At 52.8% G+C, this 13,538-nt stretch overlaps 1 protein-coding gene across 11 annotated transcripts in view; it reads left to right on the top strand.

Moving 5' to 3' along the window:
• DENND2B (DENN domain containing 2B) overlaps nt 1-13,538 on the top strand; it is a 170,851-nt gene that overhangs the window by 142,805 nt on the left and 14,508 nt on the right. For all 11 annotated transcript variants that reach the window (XM_049098767.1, XM_049098765.1, XM_049098766.1 and 8 more), the window contains 7 exons: nt 4,933-5,084; nt 6,525-6,740; nt 7,682-7,778; nt 8,354-8,398; nt 9,402-9,586; nt 11,052-11,161; nt 11,377-11,446. In XM_049098767.1, coding sequence (XP_048954724.1) covers nt 4,933-5,084; nt 6,525-6,740; nt 7,682-7,778; nt 8,354-8,398; nt 9,402-9,586; nt 11,052-11,161; nt 11,377-11,446 — 875 coding nt within the window. The remainder of the gene's footprint in view (nt 1-4,932; nt 5,085-6,524; nt 6,741-7,681; nt 7,779-8,353; nt 8,399-9,401; nt 9,587-11,051; nt 11,162-11,376; nt 11,447-13,538) is intronic.

The raw sequence follows: 13,538 nt of genomic DNA, 5'->3' as shown, positions 1-13,538 counted from the left end.
CCTTTCTCCTTCCCTGGAGATAGGCCCAAGAATTTACCCACCCCCACCCCCACCCCAGGCTTCACAGGGCCCTTGTTGCTGAACTGTGAATGTCAGTTTCACTTTTGTCTGGGATTGAAGTACCTCGGACTTCCCAGGAGCCTTCTTTTTTTTTCTTGGCTTAGCCTGTGCACTGTGAGGTTAAGGTTGTCTCTGGTTCTGTTTGGATTAACCAACTCTTATGCTGCCTTGCTTGCACAGGACAGACAAAGCTTTGTTTTGGGTGTGTGATAATAGGGCTGTGGGGGGCAAGGAGCACCCGGGTTAAATCTCCACCTTGGGGACCAGCTGATTGGAGTTTCTGGTCTCTTAGAGGCTGAGGATCATTTGGCCCAGAAACTAACATGTCTTCTCTGTGAGCAATGGACTTGAACGAGGGGCCCTGGGGAATTTGTTGGCTTCCTGCCTACACCAGGCATGACGCCTGGGGACCTGGGGTGGGATATTCCGAGACAGGCTGAGGTTTATCCTGCTAATTTGCAATAGAGGGGTTCAAATATAAAGTTACTGCTTTGCCACTTCCTGGGGGCTGTTAATTCTCGCCTGTCCAATTTGACATCTGCCCCTGGAAGATGCTGCTATCCTACAAAGCCTTATAATCATTTGCATTTTGAGCCTGACACTTAAAAATGCACCCGAGGAAGCAGCTTGTTAGGGAGTTATGTGGAGTGGCCTCGGCGCCTGACCAGGGAGCCTGGACTGCATTCCTGCAGAGATTCCCACTCCCATCAGCTAGTTGGGGCTGAGGGAGAGTTTCCAGGAACTTGAGCTGGATGGGAGCTGGGGACAGGGTCAGTCAGCCTGACTGCAAAGCTTTTTGAGCAGCTTGCTCTCTCTGGCTTCTCTCATTTGTCCCCAGGCCGGAAAGTAGTAAGGAACAGAGGGTACCTAACAACATTGAGGCTGCAGCCCAGAGGTGCAGCCCAGGGGACGGTGCGTGGGCAGTTGGAGAAAGGTGTCTAGGCTTGGAGGGTGGGGAACAGTTGACCCCTAAGAGCTCCCTATGTGATGTGCTGTGTGTCATGGGGGTTGGTGGAGGGGGGGTGGGGAGTTGGGCCTTTATCCTGGAGCTCTCTCCAATGCTTGAAGGAGGGGAAGAGGCTGAGCACCGGGAGAAACAGCTGGATGGAACTGGGAGAAGTTTTGACAAGGAAGCTACAGACGGGGATGGGGGTGGGGGGCTAGCCAGGGTGTGGCCAGGGAGCTTAGGATTCTGGTGAGAGAAGTTCTCGGTGTCTGTGCACACACACACCTTTCCTCCTAACTGGTTCTTCCAGTTGTGTGTGTGGTGAGTGAAAACTGTTTGGTGTGTGTGGTTAATGACCAAAAGAGCTGTGGGGAGGAGTGGAGGCAGGGCTGGTTTCTTCCTTCAAGAGGATCAGTGTGATAAGTTTGGGCTCTGACAATCCCCTTTAAAAGAGTGCAAAGCAGAAATTCTTGGCGATGCCCTTGTTCCATATCTCATCAGCGAAGCTGGGAAGGGTTGAGACCTCTGGCTTCCCCAGCTGGGCTTGATGAGATGGGGCTGCTCAGGGCCAGGCTGCTGGAGAAGAGGGCCTACCTCTTCTCCCTCTCCTCAGGCAGCCAGTGTGGATCGCCCTCAAGATATCTGTGCATGCGGGAATGCAGGTGACAGTCTGGTGGCCTGCCAGGCTTCTTGTCTCCCTCTCTGCCCCTGCTAAATCTTCACCATGTCTCTCTCCACTCACCTGTAGCTTCGCCAGCCTTGCTGTAGTCCTGCTTCCCCCCACCAAGCCTGATTCCCCAGCCCTCCTCCTCTCTTGGCTCTGAGCCATTGCTTTGGGATTAATTTTCTCTTAGCAGGTTCAGGTGTGGTTCTCAGGGCCCGCTTGGCCTCTGCCTGTTATCCCCATCCCTTGGGCATCCTTATTTCCTGGAAGGATGACTGGGAGTATGTCCACGAGACAGCTCCAAAACGGTGGCCAAGAACAGGAGAGTAGCAGGTGAACTAGGGCTGTGAGGGCCCGGCTAAGGCTGCGGAGGCAGGACTTGGGCTGGGGCCAGCAGTCATTTCCTGGAGCAGTGATGAGTGGCCTGGTTCTATCAGAAGATTTTAAACATTGCTGAAAAAGAAAGAGGCTGGTGTTGAGGCTGGGAAGCAGGGGGAACATGCTTTTGAGGCTTTCCTGAATTTCATTGCCAGAGGCAATATAAGTATTGAAATCCTGGTGTTCCCAACTGTTCTCTTTCAGGTTGTCATTGATGTGCCTCAGTGTTGCATATCTGTTACTTCCTGGGCCTCAGTCTCCTGCATCTGTTTCTTGGAGCTTTGGACTTTGTATCAATGTTCAAAGGTCTGATTCTTGGGAAAGAAAGAAGGAAGAGAGAAGGAAGGAGAGAGAGAAAGGAAGGAAGAATGGAGGAAAGAGAATTTGCCTTGGGAGTCATGTCATGGCACTCAGAATCTGTTAAGAAGTTTAGAAACATCTATCTAAAGCAGTGATTCTGAACAGGGCAGGGGGTAATTTCATCCATCCACCCATTTGTATTTCCTTCCTCCCTCCCTCCCTCCCTCCCTCCCTCCCTCCCTCCCTTCCTTCCTCCCCCCCCCCCCCCCCCAACTCCATCTATGTATGCATTTATCCATCTGCTCAAGGGACATTTGACAGTGTCTGGAGACATTTTTGGTTATTAGAACTGAGGGGATGCTACTATCATCTAGTAGATTGAGGCCAGGGTTGCTGCTAAGTATCCTTTGAATGCACAGAAGAGCCCACCACAACGAGAATCATCCCAGCCCCAAATGTCAGTACTTTGGAGAAACTCTGATCTAAAGGAGTTGAGACAAGGTCATCCTGTTGGTTCAGGGATGATGATAAGGACTCTGGCTGGTCATCCAGCCCAAGGCAGTTTGGATTTGATGAGCTTGGAATAAATGTTCTTTCTGCCTCTCTCTGAACAATGATGCTCTAGTCCTATTTTCCAGGATCAGGAGTATTGTGTCCTGGCACTCCTGATCCTCCCACCTCATCAGTACAGGTTCTATATTGGAGAGGGACCAAGAAGTACTGAGTCTATCCTGCATCCTCCCTAAGTACCCAGAGTGGGGTAGGCTGGCTGCCAGTTTTGTTGCTTGGCTTCTTGAGGCAGGGTTGCTAGGCCGGCTCTGCTTAGTCAGGACTCTGGAATGGAGACCAGTCATCTTTATAGCATGACTGTGTTACAGGAAAACGTCTGCTCAGTTGCTGGGGACTCTGCTCAGTGCTCGGAATCACTTCATCTAGTCCTAGTCCCAAATCCTATCTTGACCCATTCTTGACTCAGACCTTCAAGAGATTTGTGTTGCTCCTCTGGCAGCCCGATGAGCTGTGACAGAAATTGTCCTTCACACCTTCTCCTTCCTCCTACCTCTGTGAATTTATTTCCTAAATTCAGTGTTTCTTTCCATGGTAGTAATGAGTAGATACTCCCAGTTTAGAGGGGAATCTTGACTCTGGAAATTGAGAATTCTGTAAGCATACAGGGGTTTGTTTTTCTCCTGTGTCCCATCCTAGGAAAGCCTACACTCCCAGTGGCCTTATTTCTAGTCCTGTAGCTCTTTCTTCTGCTTGTTCCCTGAGAACTAGTATCGGGATTCCTCTGGGGTGCAAGGCACATCTAGGCGTCTGTAGGGCTCAGCAGCTACCAGGCTCCATCCTGCTGCTGAACGGAGAGAAGAGGAGTGAGCCCTGTTCTCTTCATGTATGCTGCCCCCGAGCAGAGGGTGGCATACATGTTGGCCACTGGTGCCTAGGTCCCAAGTCCCAGACAGGGACATTGATTTGCAGGGAGGATATGGAAAGACAAGGGAAAGGGGAGCAGAGAGCTGTATTCACTCACAGTGCCCACAGATCTGCTGCAGGATTGAGCCAGGACTGCCCTGGCACCTGGTGTTCCTGGTGTGTAGGGAAGTCCAGGTATATGTTGCAGGGAAAGGGGCAGACAGGTGCGGCTGTCTGGGAAGGAGTGGGAAGGAGTCTGATGGGAAGGAGTCGCTTTGACGAGCGGGGACTATGCCTTTGACTTCCTGAGGTTGGCTGGTAGTGCCCGTCTAGTGTTTCCTGCCAGGCATTTTAGGAATCAGTCCCGAGAAGCGAAAACTCCCCTCCTCCCCTCTTTGGCCCTGATGGCTATCAGGCCTGTCACACAGCCCCCATGTCACAGCAGGAGGTCTAAGTCCAAAAGGGGAGCAAAGACTGGTCTCTTCTTGCAGAAGAGCCCAGTGGTGGAGGAAACAGAGTGACACCTGGAGGAAACAGAGTGACACCGTAGTGAGAGTGGTTCATGGAGCAGATCATGACTGAGCTGTCACTGCTCCACTGACCCCTGGTCTGCTGTGGGGTTACCCGTGTGCCAGATAGCAGACCTGCCCTGAAAGAATGGGTGCATAGTACAGTAAGGGAGAGGGAGGCCCGGGAGTGCTCTTTGTAGTTGGTTAGTGTCCATCTGTGCCCATCCCCCAGCGTGGGTCCTCAGGGAGCTTCAGTAGCAGGACAGCGTGTGACCTCTGGAAGCCTTTCCTACCTTGTGCTGTGTATCTCTGGGGCTTTCACAGCAGGAGGACTGGAGCCAAGGAATGAAGCCTGGTGCTGGCTTTGTCCCCTGGCTGGGCACAGGCAGGGGTAGCTGAGCCCGTCTTGTGCAATCTCTGAATTTATAAAGCAGAGGCCAGACGAGGCTGAACTGAACGAGGAGCGGGGGGTTTGCTTCTGGACTTGGAGCCGGGATCTGTTTGTAGCCTCCCCGCTGCAGACGGGCAGCTGTATGACTCACGGCCTGAAGGGCCAGGCAGAAGGCATTCTCTCTGGTTCACAGGAATTCTGCTTGTTTATTTGTGAGTGCGTGTATTTCCTCCTTCCCTTCTCTCAGTCTCTAACGTCGCCCCTTCTGCAGGAGATCTGCCCAAGGAGAATCCATATGAGGATGTGGACTTAAAGAGCCGAAGAGCAGGACGAAAATCACAGCAATTGTCCGAAAACTCCTTGGACTCTTTGCACAGGATGTGGGGTCCTCAGGACAGGAAGTACAACAACCCACCCACTCAGGTAATGGCAGCCCCAACGTGGGCCAGTGTGAGGGCCGCAGTGGAGGCCTGTCCTACTGGGGTTCTGGTCTGCTCCCACTCCCACTCCTTCCCTCACTAGTGCTTGGCAAAGGAGGTGACCTCAGGAAAGAGCTCTGCAGGCAGGGACTTCTCCCATGTTGAAATCCTTGTGGGCAAGCAAGATGTGCTCCTGGGGCACCCCACCCCTGTTCTTCCCTTTACTACTCGAGCTCTACGCTGCAACACTGAGGCATGAGCCCTGGCTGCCTCCTGTCTTATCATTGCTCCTGCTCCCCTTCTGTGGGCATCAGGAAGACGGGGCCCTGTTCTGAGTCTTGGTATTCCTCAGCTCTGGCCCCACTTGGGGGCCAGGCCTAGGCCCAAGAACCAGATTTGGAGAGCCAGACAGGTGTCCACCAGACCTGGAGCCACTCGTGTTGGAGGAAATAAGACTGAATCTTCAAGGAATGGACTGATAGAAAGAGTCCAAGGAGACCATTAGACTTCAGCTCATTCCAGCCTTGTCCAGGCTGGACAGGAGGCAGGAGAATGGAGGCGCTCTCTCCGACCTGCCCAGGCAACTCCACTTCTCTTTGCAAATGGGACCTGGACATTTTCTAACATTGGCTGGAGAATGTAGAAATGATCTGGCTTTGGAATGATGTAACATTTTTATAAGAGATTCACCTTTCTCATGCGCTATATTCAAACAGGCTTCTGCTGAATTTGTGTGGCCAGCATCATTGGGAAGTGGGAAGAGGACTCTGGGGGACAGGAGGAAGGAGGGCTGGCCGAAGAGTGATGAGGGACGATGCCAGATGCAGACAGTGGGTGGGAGGTGGGCTGAGTTGGCAGGGGTGCTGCCTTTCTAGCAGGGAGCAGGATCTGTGGAGAGTAAGGTGCCTATGCAGAAGGGTGCTAGTGTAGACCCAGGGAGCAGGTCAGGGCTAGGAAGGGGCAGCGGTGGCGAAGCAGCCACCTGGCTGTGAGGCCCTCCTTGCTGGGCTTTGGGAATGAGAACCCAAAACCCTTATGTTCTTCCTGGAAGAGGTGAGCAGGGCCAGGCTGCCATGTGGATTATAGCCCCTGCCAAAGAAGTCTTTTAGGACTGGATTGGGGGCCAGGCTGAATAAGGAGTGAAGGCTAAGCCTAGTCTCAAAACTCAGGAAGAGCCCCCAGAATTCCCTCTTGTCCTTCTCTTTCCATTCAGATGAGAGCCCAGTTTTCTTAGCCTCTGTTTTCTTTTTTCTGGCAGAGGTGGTTCAGCTTCCTTTGTGGAAGCACGTATCTCATCTAGCCCTGACCTGCTGATTAGCAGCTGAGGTCTTAGGAGAGGAAACACAGGCAGAGGGAAATTCCAGGGTGGGATTCGGGGGAGCCAGGGATGCCAGCCAAGGCATCTGTGCTGAAGCCCTCTCCCACATTTTCTCCCCCATGCCAGCTCTCTCTGAAGCCCAGCAGCCAGTCCTTGCGCAGTGGGAACTGGTCAGAGAGGAAGAGCCACAGACTGCCGCGATTACCCAAGAGGCACAGCCATGACGACATGCTGCTGCTGGCTCAGCTGAGCCTGCCGTCTTCACCCTCCAGCCTCAACGAGGACAGCCTTAGCACCACCAGCGAGTTGCTGTCCAGCCGCAGGGCCCGGCGCATTCCTAAGGTAGCCTCCCTGGAGGGGCCGCCCTGGGGCTGGCTGGGCAGGTGGGCGGGCAGGTGGGCAACTCCCTCTGGTCTGTCCTTCCCTAATCTGGGGCTGCTTCCTCAGTTCTCCTTGAATGAGTTTTGGATCCCTGCACTGGCCTTTCTTTTTCATCTGGTTAAGTCCCTATCTTATTAGCAAAGATGGATTAAGTGATTCGTGGTTGCACAGATGTTAGGGAAAGGACAGGCTAGCCTCTCCCCCCAGGGAGCACTCCATGCCATTGAGCTACCGGAAACCAATCCATCAGGAGACTCCCCATTAGTGAGTGCGAGGTGTACGTGTGCAGATCTCTCTGTGCCTACACAAAAACTTCCAGGCTTTGAAGGACCTAGGACTCCAATTTGGGTCTTCCTTTCTCTGACTTTCAGAATTGAGTTTTCAGCAATGATTTGCACACACAGGCAGTCAGACCCAAATCCCCAGCCCAAAGTGGCAGGATTTAGCCAAATGGTATTTTTAGCCTACAAACAATGCTTGGGTATATTGGGAATTTAGCTCCTTCCTGTCGTGGCCCCGGGTTATAGCCTAGAGGGAAAGGCTCCAATCCTTGTTCCTGTTATTACGTCTGAGGAGCTCTTTGTCTCTGTTGGTTCAGTGACTCTGGGGACTCAGAAGCTCCCATCCTGTGTAGTTTGATCACAGTTCCTTCCTCTGGGGAGCTAAGTTTAACATCCTTGTTTTGGGGCAGGAGACCACTTAGGGGTGAGGGAGATAGAGAGCCACCAGCCAGTCTGCACTCTGGGGCAGTGCAGCATGGAGACTAGTACTGGGCCCAGTGTGTGTGTGGAGGATGGTTCTGCTTGCACCTTGAGGGAATGAATGGACTACTAATCAGCCTTCTTAGAAGTAGGGGCAGCTGGTGTTAGGGTTGCCTCACCCTTCCTGCTTTTCTCACCCAGCTTGTCCAAAGAATTAACTCCATCTACAATGCCAAGAGGGGAAAGAAGAGGTTAAAAAAGCTGTCTATGTCCAGCATTGAGACAGCATCACTAAGAGGTAGGCCTTGATGTCTGACCTGGTTCAGGTGTCTGGGGCCCTTGGGCAGTAGGAATGGGGAGAGGCACAGACTAGCCTCAGTTGACCCTTCTGTGGGCCAGTCATAGGATCCTCCTGCCTTCTAGGAGGGGAGAGTCCTCTCAAGAAGTGGCACATGGAAGGGGAGGGCCAAAGAGGGAAGGGAGCCTGAGCTGTGAGGCCCTGATTAAGGAGGTGGGTGTGGGAATCTGCTTCTGGCAAAAGGAAAGGCCAGACTTACTGAGCACTATGGTCTGTTTCCCATTTCAAATCTTGGCATCCTAGAGGCAGGCCCTATGATCCAGGCCTGTAGGCCTCACTGCTGGCTCAGCCTCCTGCTCAGGCCTTTAGCAGCTTCCCCCAGATCAGAAGTGGATGGATAGGGGTTTGTATAGTAATTAGCACCTGTGGTTTGAGCTCAGAGGGACCTTGGGCCCATGGGGGCCCAGAAGAGTTATGATCCATCCCTGGTGAGGAGACCTGGGAGGGGGGCACAAGAAATGTTGGGTGTGGGGCAGTGGCTCAGCAAGCATGCACTCCTGCTGTTACTTTTCCAGATGAGAATAGTGAGAGCGAGAGCGACTCTGACGACAGGTTCAAAGGTGAGGCGTGGCTCCCCAAGAGCACGGAACCCCTTCCCGGCCCTGGCTGTGGAGTTACCCCCTTCCTCTGCACATATAGTTCCAGTGTCCCCCATTGGCCTGCTCTGGAGAGGCAACAGGCAGGCGGGATAGCAGGCGATAGAGCAAGGAGCTGTAGGGGAATCCCCTCCTACTGCATGCAGGGCAGCCTTGTGCAGGTTGGACTCACATGTCTCCCCCTCATTTGGACTTCCCCAAGGTGTTGTCCATGAGGATTGGGGGTTAGACTTGCCTGGTAAATGCTGCGAATCTGGCAGGCCAGAGGTGGGTTTAGAATATCACAAGTACCTCTTCTGGTTGTGAGAAATGTGCCACAGTCTGAGGAAACTGGTCCTCTGGAGGCCCTGAGGCCACTTACCCCCCATATCTCTAGAGAGGAGGACTGACCCCCTCCCTGAAAAGGTTTTGGGAACTTCCCGTTCCAGCAGCCTTGGATAAATCTGTTGTTTCTCTACTGGGAAACCTACCTAGACTTTCCTGGATGGTTAACATATGTGGGAGCTGGCTCCCTCCTTCCTTCCTCTACCAGTCCCCCAGGCAAGTGGGCAACTGGCCTTTGGGCCTGGAACAGGGACAAGGAATCCAAGTCCAGGGATTCTGAGAGGGGCCCAGGATAAAGCCTTTGTGGAGGTTCTTATCTTCTCCTGTTGGTACTACACAGGGGTAGGTGGGTGCCAGGCATCCATGTCTGGGTTTACCTGGCTTAGACAGTCCTGTCAGCCCCAGCCCAGCCTCCAGAAGCTCCTAGAAGGCCCAGTACAGTAGCTTCCTGTGGCAGGGTAGAGCCTTCTCACAGGTGTAGACACCTTGCTCTTGCCACGTCAACCCCCAACCCAGCTAGGACCGGGCTTCAGCACTCAGAGGTGGTCCACAGTGGCAGAGCCTGAGACTGGGTGGAGGGAGGCTAATCTGGGGTCCGTGCGGATTCAGCCTGCCTGTCCCCTGACCTATGACCTGCCCCCAGCCCACACGCAGCGCCTGGTCCACATCCAGTCAATGTTGAAGCGTGCACCCAGCTATCGGACCCTGGAGCTGGAACTGCTCGAGTGGCAGGAGCGGGAGCTTTTTGAGTACTTTGTGGTGGTGTCCCTCAAGAAGAAGCCATCTCGAAACACCTACCTCCCTGAAGTCTCCTACCAGTTTCCCAAGGTGAGGCCATCTTTCCCCATCCCACCCCTCCTCTGGCACCTCCTGTCTGCCTGGCCCATTTGTGGAGCAAGAGAGATCCTTTACCTGCCACAGCCACTCACCTAGCTGTGGCAGCCTTGAGCTTGATGCCTGCTGGTTAGCAGGGAAGAAAGGGTTGGCTTCAGGGGCATGGGTTTGGGCCAGGGCTTATTCACAGAACGCCTCCCAGTAGGCTTAGAATAAAACCCAAATTGTTTATAAGGATGGCAAGGGGCCTGCAGGAGGGCCCCCAGGTACTTCTACTTTTTTTTTTCTCTTTTTTTTAACAACTTTTTTTTGAGACCTGAGTCATATACCGTATAATTCAGCTATTTAAAGTGTACAATTCAATGACTTTAGTATATTCAGAGTTGTACAATCAATGTTAGAACGTTTTTAAAAAGGATTTTATTGGGGATCCCTGGGTGGCTCAGTGGTTTAGCGCTGCCTTCAGCCCAGGGTGTGATTCTGGAGACCCGGGATCGAGTCCCATGTCAGGCTCCCTGCATGGAGCCTGCTTCTCCCTCTGCCTGTGTCTCTGCCTCTCACTCTCTCTGTGTCTCTCATGAATAAATAAATAAAATCTTTTTTAAAAAAAGGATTTATTTATTCTAGAGAGAGTGTGCATGCAAGCAAGCAAGGGGAAGAACAGAAGGGAAGCCAGAGGGAGAGGGAGAGAGAATCTGAAGCAGACTCCATACTCAGCATGGAGTCCGACACGGGGCTCAGTCTCACGACCATGAGATCATGACCAAGAGTCAGACGCTTAACTGACTGAGCCACTGAGGTGCCCCTAGAACATTTTTATCACCCAAAAGGAAACCCTGTACCCCGTTGGCTGTCACTCCCCATCCCCCCACCTGCCTTCCCTCTTACTGCACCTTCCCTGCCCATCACCAGCCAGCCAACCTGGCCTCCTTGCTCTCTGCCTCTGCCTGGAATGTTCTTTCTTCAGCTCTGCACATGGCTGCCAGCTCTTTTTCATTCCTCGTTCTCTGCCCAGATACTACCTCTTCCAGGAGATCTTTCCAGATACCTAAAGTATCCCTCCCCCTGCCCAGTTCTCTGTCATAGCACCCTGTTTATTCCCTTTGTGGTACCGTTGGAGATTTTGTTGTTGATTGTCTCACTCTCCTGACCAGAATGTGCAGGGACAGGGACCTCGCCCACTTTGTTTTCCATCAGCAGCCGCAGCGCATGACACAGGGCCAGGTGCCACATAGAAAGCGCTCATTTGGCACATACTCAATGAATAAATGATGACTCAGCTCACACCCAGGCCTCTCCGTAAGAATCCAGAATGGGGACAGGATTGCTGAGAAGCATGCCAGTTGGTCGGATGCCATCTAGAGCTCTCAGGGGAGGAGATGCTTCTCAGCTACCCCCTCCCACCCCCAGAATCCATGTCTTCTCTCGTCTATTTCTTCCCATATTCCTCTCCCTGCAGCTGGACCGACCCACCAAGCAGATGCGGGAGGCAGAGGAGAGGCTCAAGGCCATTCCCCAGTTTTGCTTCCCTGATGCCAAGGACTGGCTTCCTGTGTCAGAGTATAGCAGGTGAGGCCTGGCCTGGTCTGGCTGGAGGCAGGAAGAGGGCATAGCTCCTTTACTCTCACAGCGGGAGTAACTGCATGGGACATACCCCAGTCTCTGCCTCTGCTTTTACAGCAGCCTAGCCCTTCACCTCCTCCCTGGGAGGGATTCCCTCTCCTCGGGTGCTGTTTCCTGGGTCCTCTGATCCTTCTCTGATGCCAGACCCCTCCCCGTTCCAGTGAGACTTTCTCTTTCATGCTGACTGGGGAAGACGGCAGCAGACGCTTTGGCTACTGCAGGCGCTTACTGGTGAGTAGGGCCATTCAGTCTTTGGGGGGCTGGGCTGCAGAGCGTGTGAGTGTGTGTATATGTGGGCGCACCTGCACTTTAACTCTAGCTTGTATGAGATTCTACATTCTGCTTCCTTGTATGCTCTTTGAGGCCACCCTGACACATACACACGCACACATGCACACACACACACACACACACACACACACACACACAGTTAAGGCACTCCTGGGATGGCAGGACTTAGAGTGACCCCTCTGATTAGGCCCCAGGATCTAAGATAATCTGCAATAAGAGGTGAGAGTGGATCATCTTCTGCTGGGCTGTCATATGTGTTTAACTTTCCTACACGTTTTCATCTCATTTGTTTCTCTCGGACTTCCGGGCTCTGGTTGCTGATGCTGGATTGCAGGATCATATCACCCCAGCAGTACGTGTGTGCATCAGACAGGGGTAGAGGCCAGCCTTCCTCATGCCCTAGCCAGCTATGTAAAGGGGCATCCTGTCTGTGGTCTGCTAGTGTTGGAGGCTGAGGAGGGGCTGAGCAGTACCTTTTATGGGATTCTGGAAGACAGGCCTTGAACAGAGGGGAGTGGGAGGGTTTTGAAAATCTAAGCCGTGTTATATAGAGAGGAGCCCTTCCTCATCTCCCTTTCCACTAGTCCTAGGCAATAGATTGAGGTAAGGTAAAGAGAGAGTCCTATTGCACTCTCCCCTGGAGTTCACTTGGGATGTTGTTGGTTTGGGGTGTGAGCAGTGTTTCAGGGCTCCCATGCCTTAGTGGGACAAGGACTCACTAGATGCCAGTCTAGGGACAGATGAAGCAGATCCTTGCTAGGCAAGGGTCATAGCAGGGATCCCAAATGAAGGTTTCTGAGCCACTCACTCATTCATTCATTCATTCATTCATTCATTCATTCATTCTGAAACCCATACCATACTCCTATTGAGGGTCAGGCAACATGTTAAAGGCACTTAAAGAGGAGTTAGACATGAATCCAATCCAATCCTCAAGGAATTTTCGATAGTCTAGTAGAGGAGGTTGGACTTTGGATGTAGAAGGGAAGGCAAAGGGAATAAACTATTATTTAGGACCTATTATGTTCCAGGCTGGCTGCTTTTAAGTATGTCATCTTCTTTAATCCTTGTAATGGTTTATGGAGTATTACTATGTCTGTTCTATAGAGTAAGAAACTAAGACTTGGATCACACAGCCAGTGAGAGACAGAGCCAGGATTGACTCTTAAGTTCTTTAACACCAAGTCTCATGGTCTTGGATCACCCCAAAGAGTAGTCTGGGGAGGAGGAATATTTGGATATTGAATGCCCAGGGAGTAGGGCCAAGGGAACATGGAGCAGGACGGACGCCCGGTGGAGAGCCAGGCAGAGGCCAGCAGCCCCCTGGTTTACCTGGGCCCAGAGAGGAGCATTCTGAAGGCTGGCGTTGCAGGAACAGTGATGGAACAGAGCCGCTCCTTTGCAGCGGGCCTGCTGCCCCCAGGGAAGAGCATGTTTGTCCTGGCGTGCTCGGAGAGGGCCTGGGCTGGGCCCCTGCCAAGGGGGCTGGCACTAGCTCGGCATTCCTGCAGATTGGACACAATGATTCTAACCCAAATCCCACATACTTGATTTAATCACTTGGGGCTTTAGGGGAGGCGGGGGAGAGGGAAAGAGAGAGGAGTGAGTTTCAGGCCTAATATGGACAAAACAGCCTTCTCTTTAGATCTGTGACGTGTGGCCAGCAGGTTTGGAAACTGAAATAGACCCATCTGCATTTGCTTAGCAGCCTGCATGAGGGGCCAGCACCTGCTGCTCTGCTCCCTCCCTATTCGGCCTTGCCAGGCATTCAGGCATCGGAGCCAGAGGCAGCCACAGGGCCCTGCCAGCCCCTGGCTGGAGAAGTAGACTCCTGTGGACTCACCCCAACCCGCATTTGGGGGCTCCAGGCCTGGGGAGCTCTCAGTGCACATCTCCTCCAGCCACTCACCTTTTCAATGCCCCTTCTCCTCTGTTCTGCGCTCCTAGCAAACCTCTGGTCTGTGTCTTTGCCTCCTTTTATCTTCTGTCCTGTTGGCAGGCAACAGACTCTACCTGTAAGACAGCACATCAG

This window comes from Canis lupus, chromosome 21 (assembly GCF_003254725.2).
Source record: "Canis lupus dingo isolate Sandy chromosome 21, ASM325472v2, whole genome shotgun sequence".
Lineage (NCBI taxonomy): Eukaryota > Metazoa > Chordata > Mammalia > Carnivora > Canidae > Canis > Canis lupus.
Note: the sequence above shows the minus strand (reverse complement) of the source record. Positions and strands in the feature narration are given on the sequence as shown.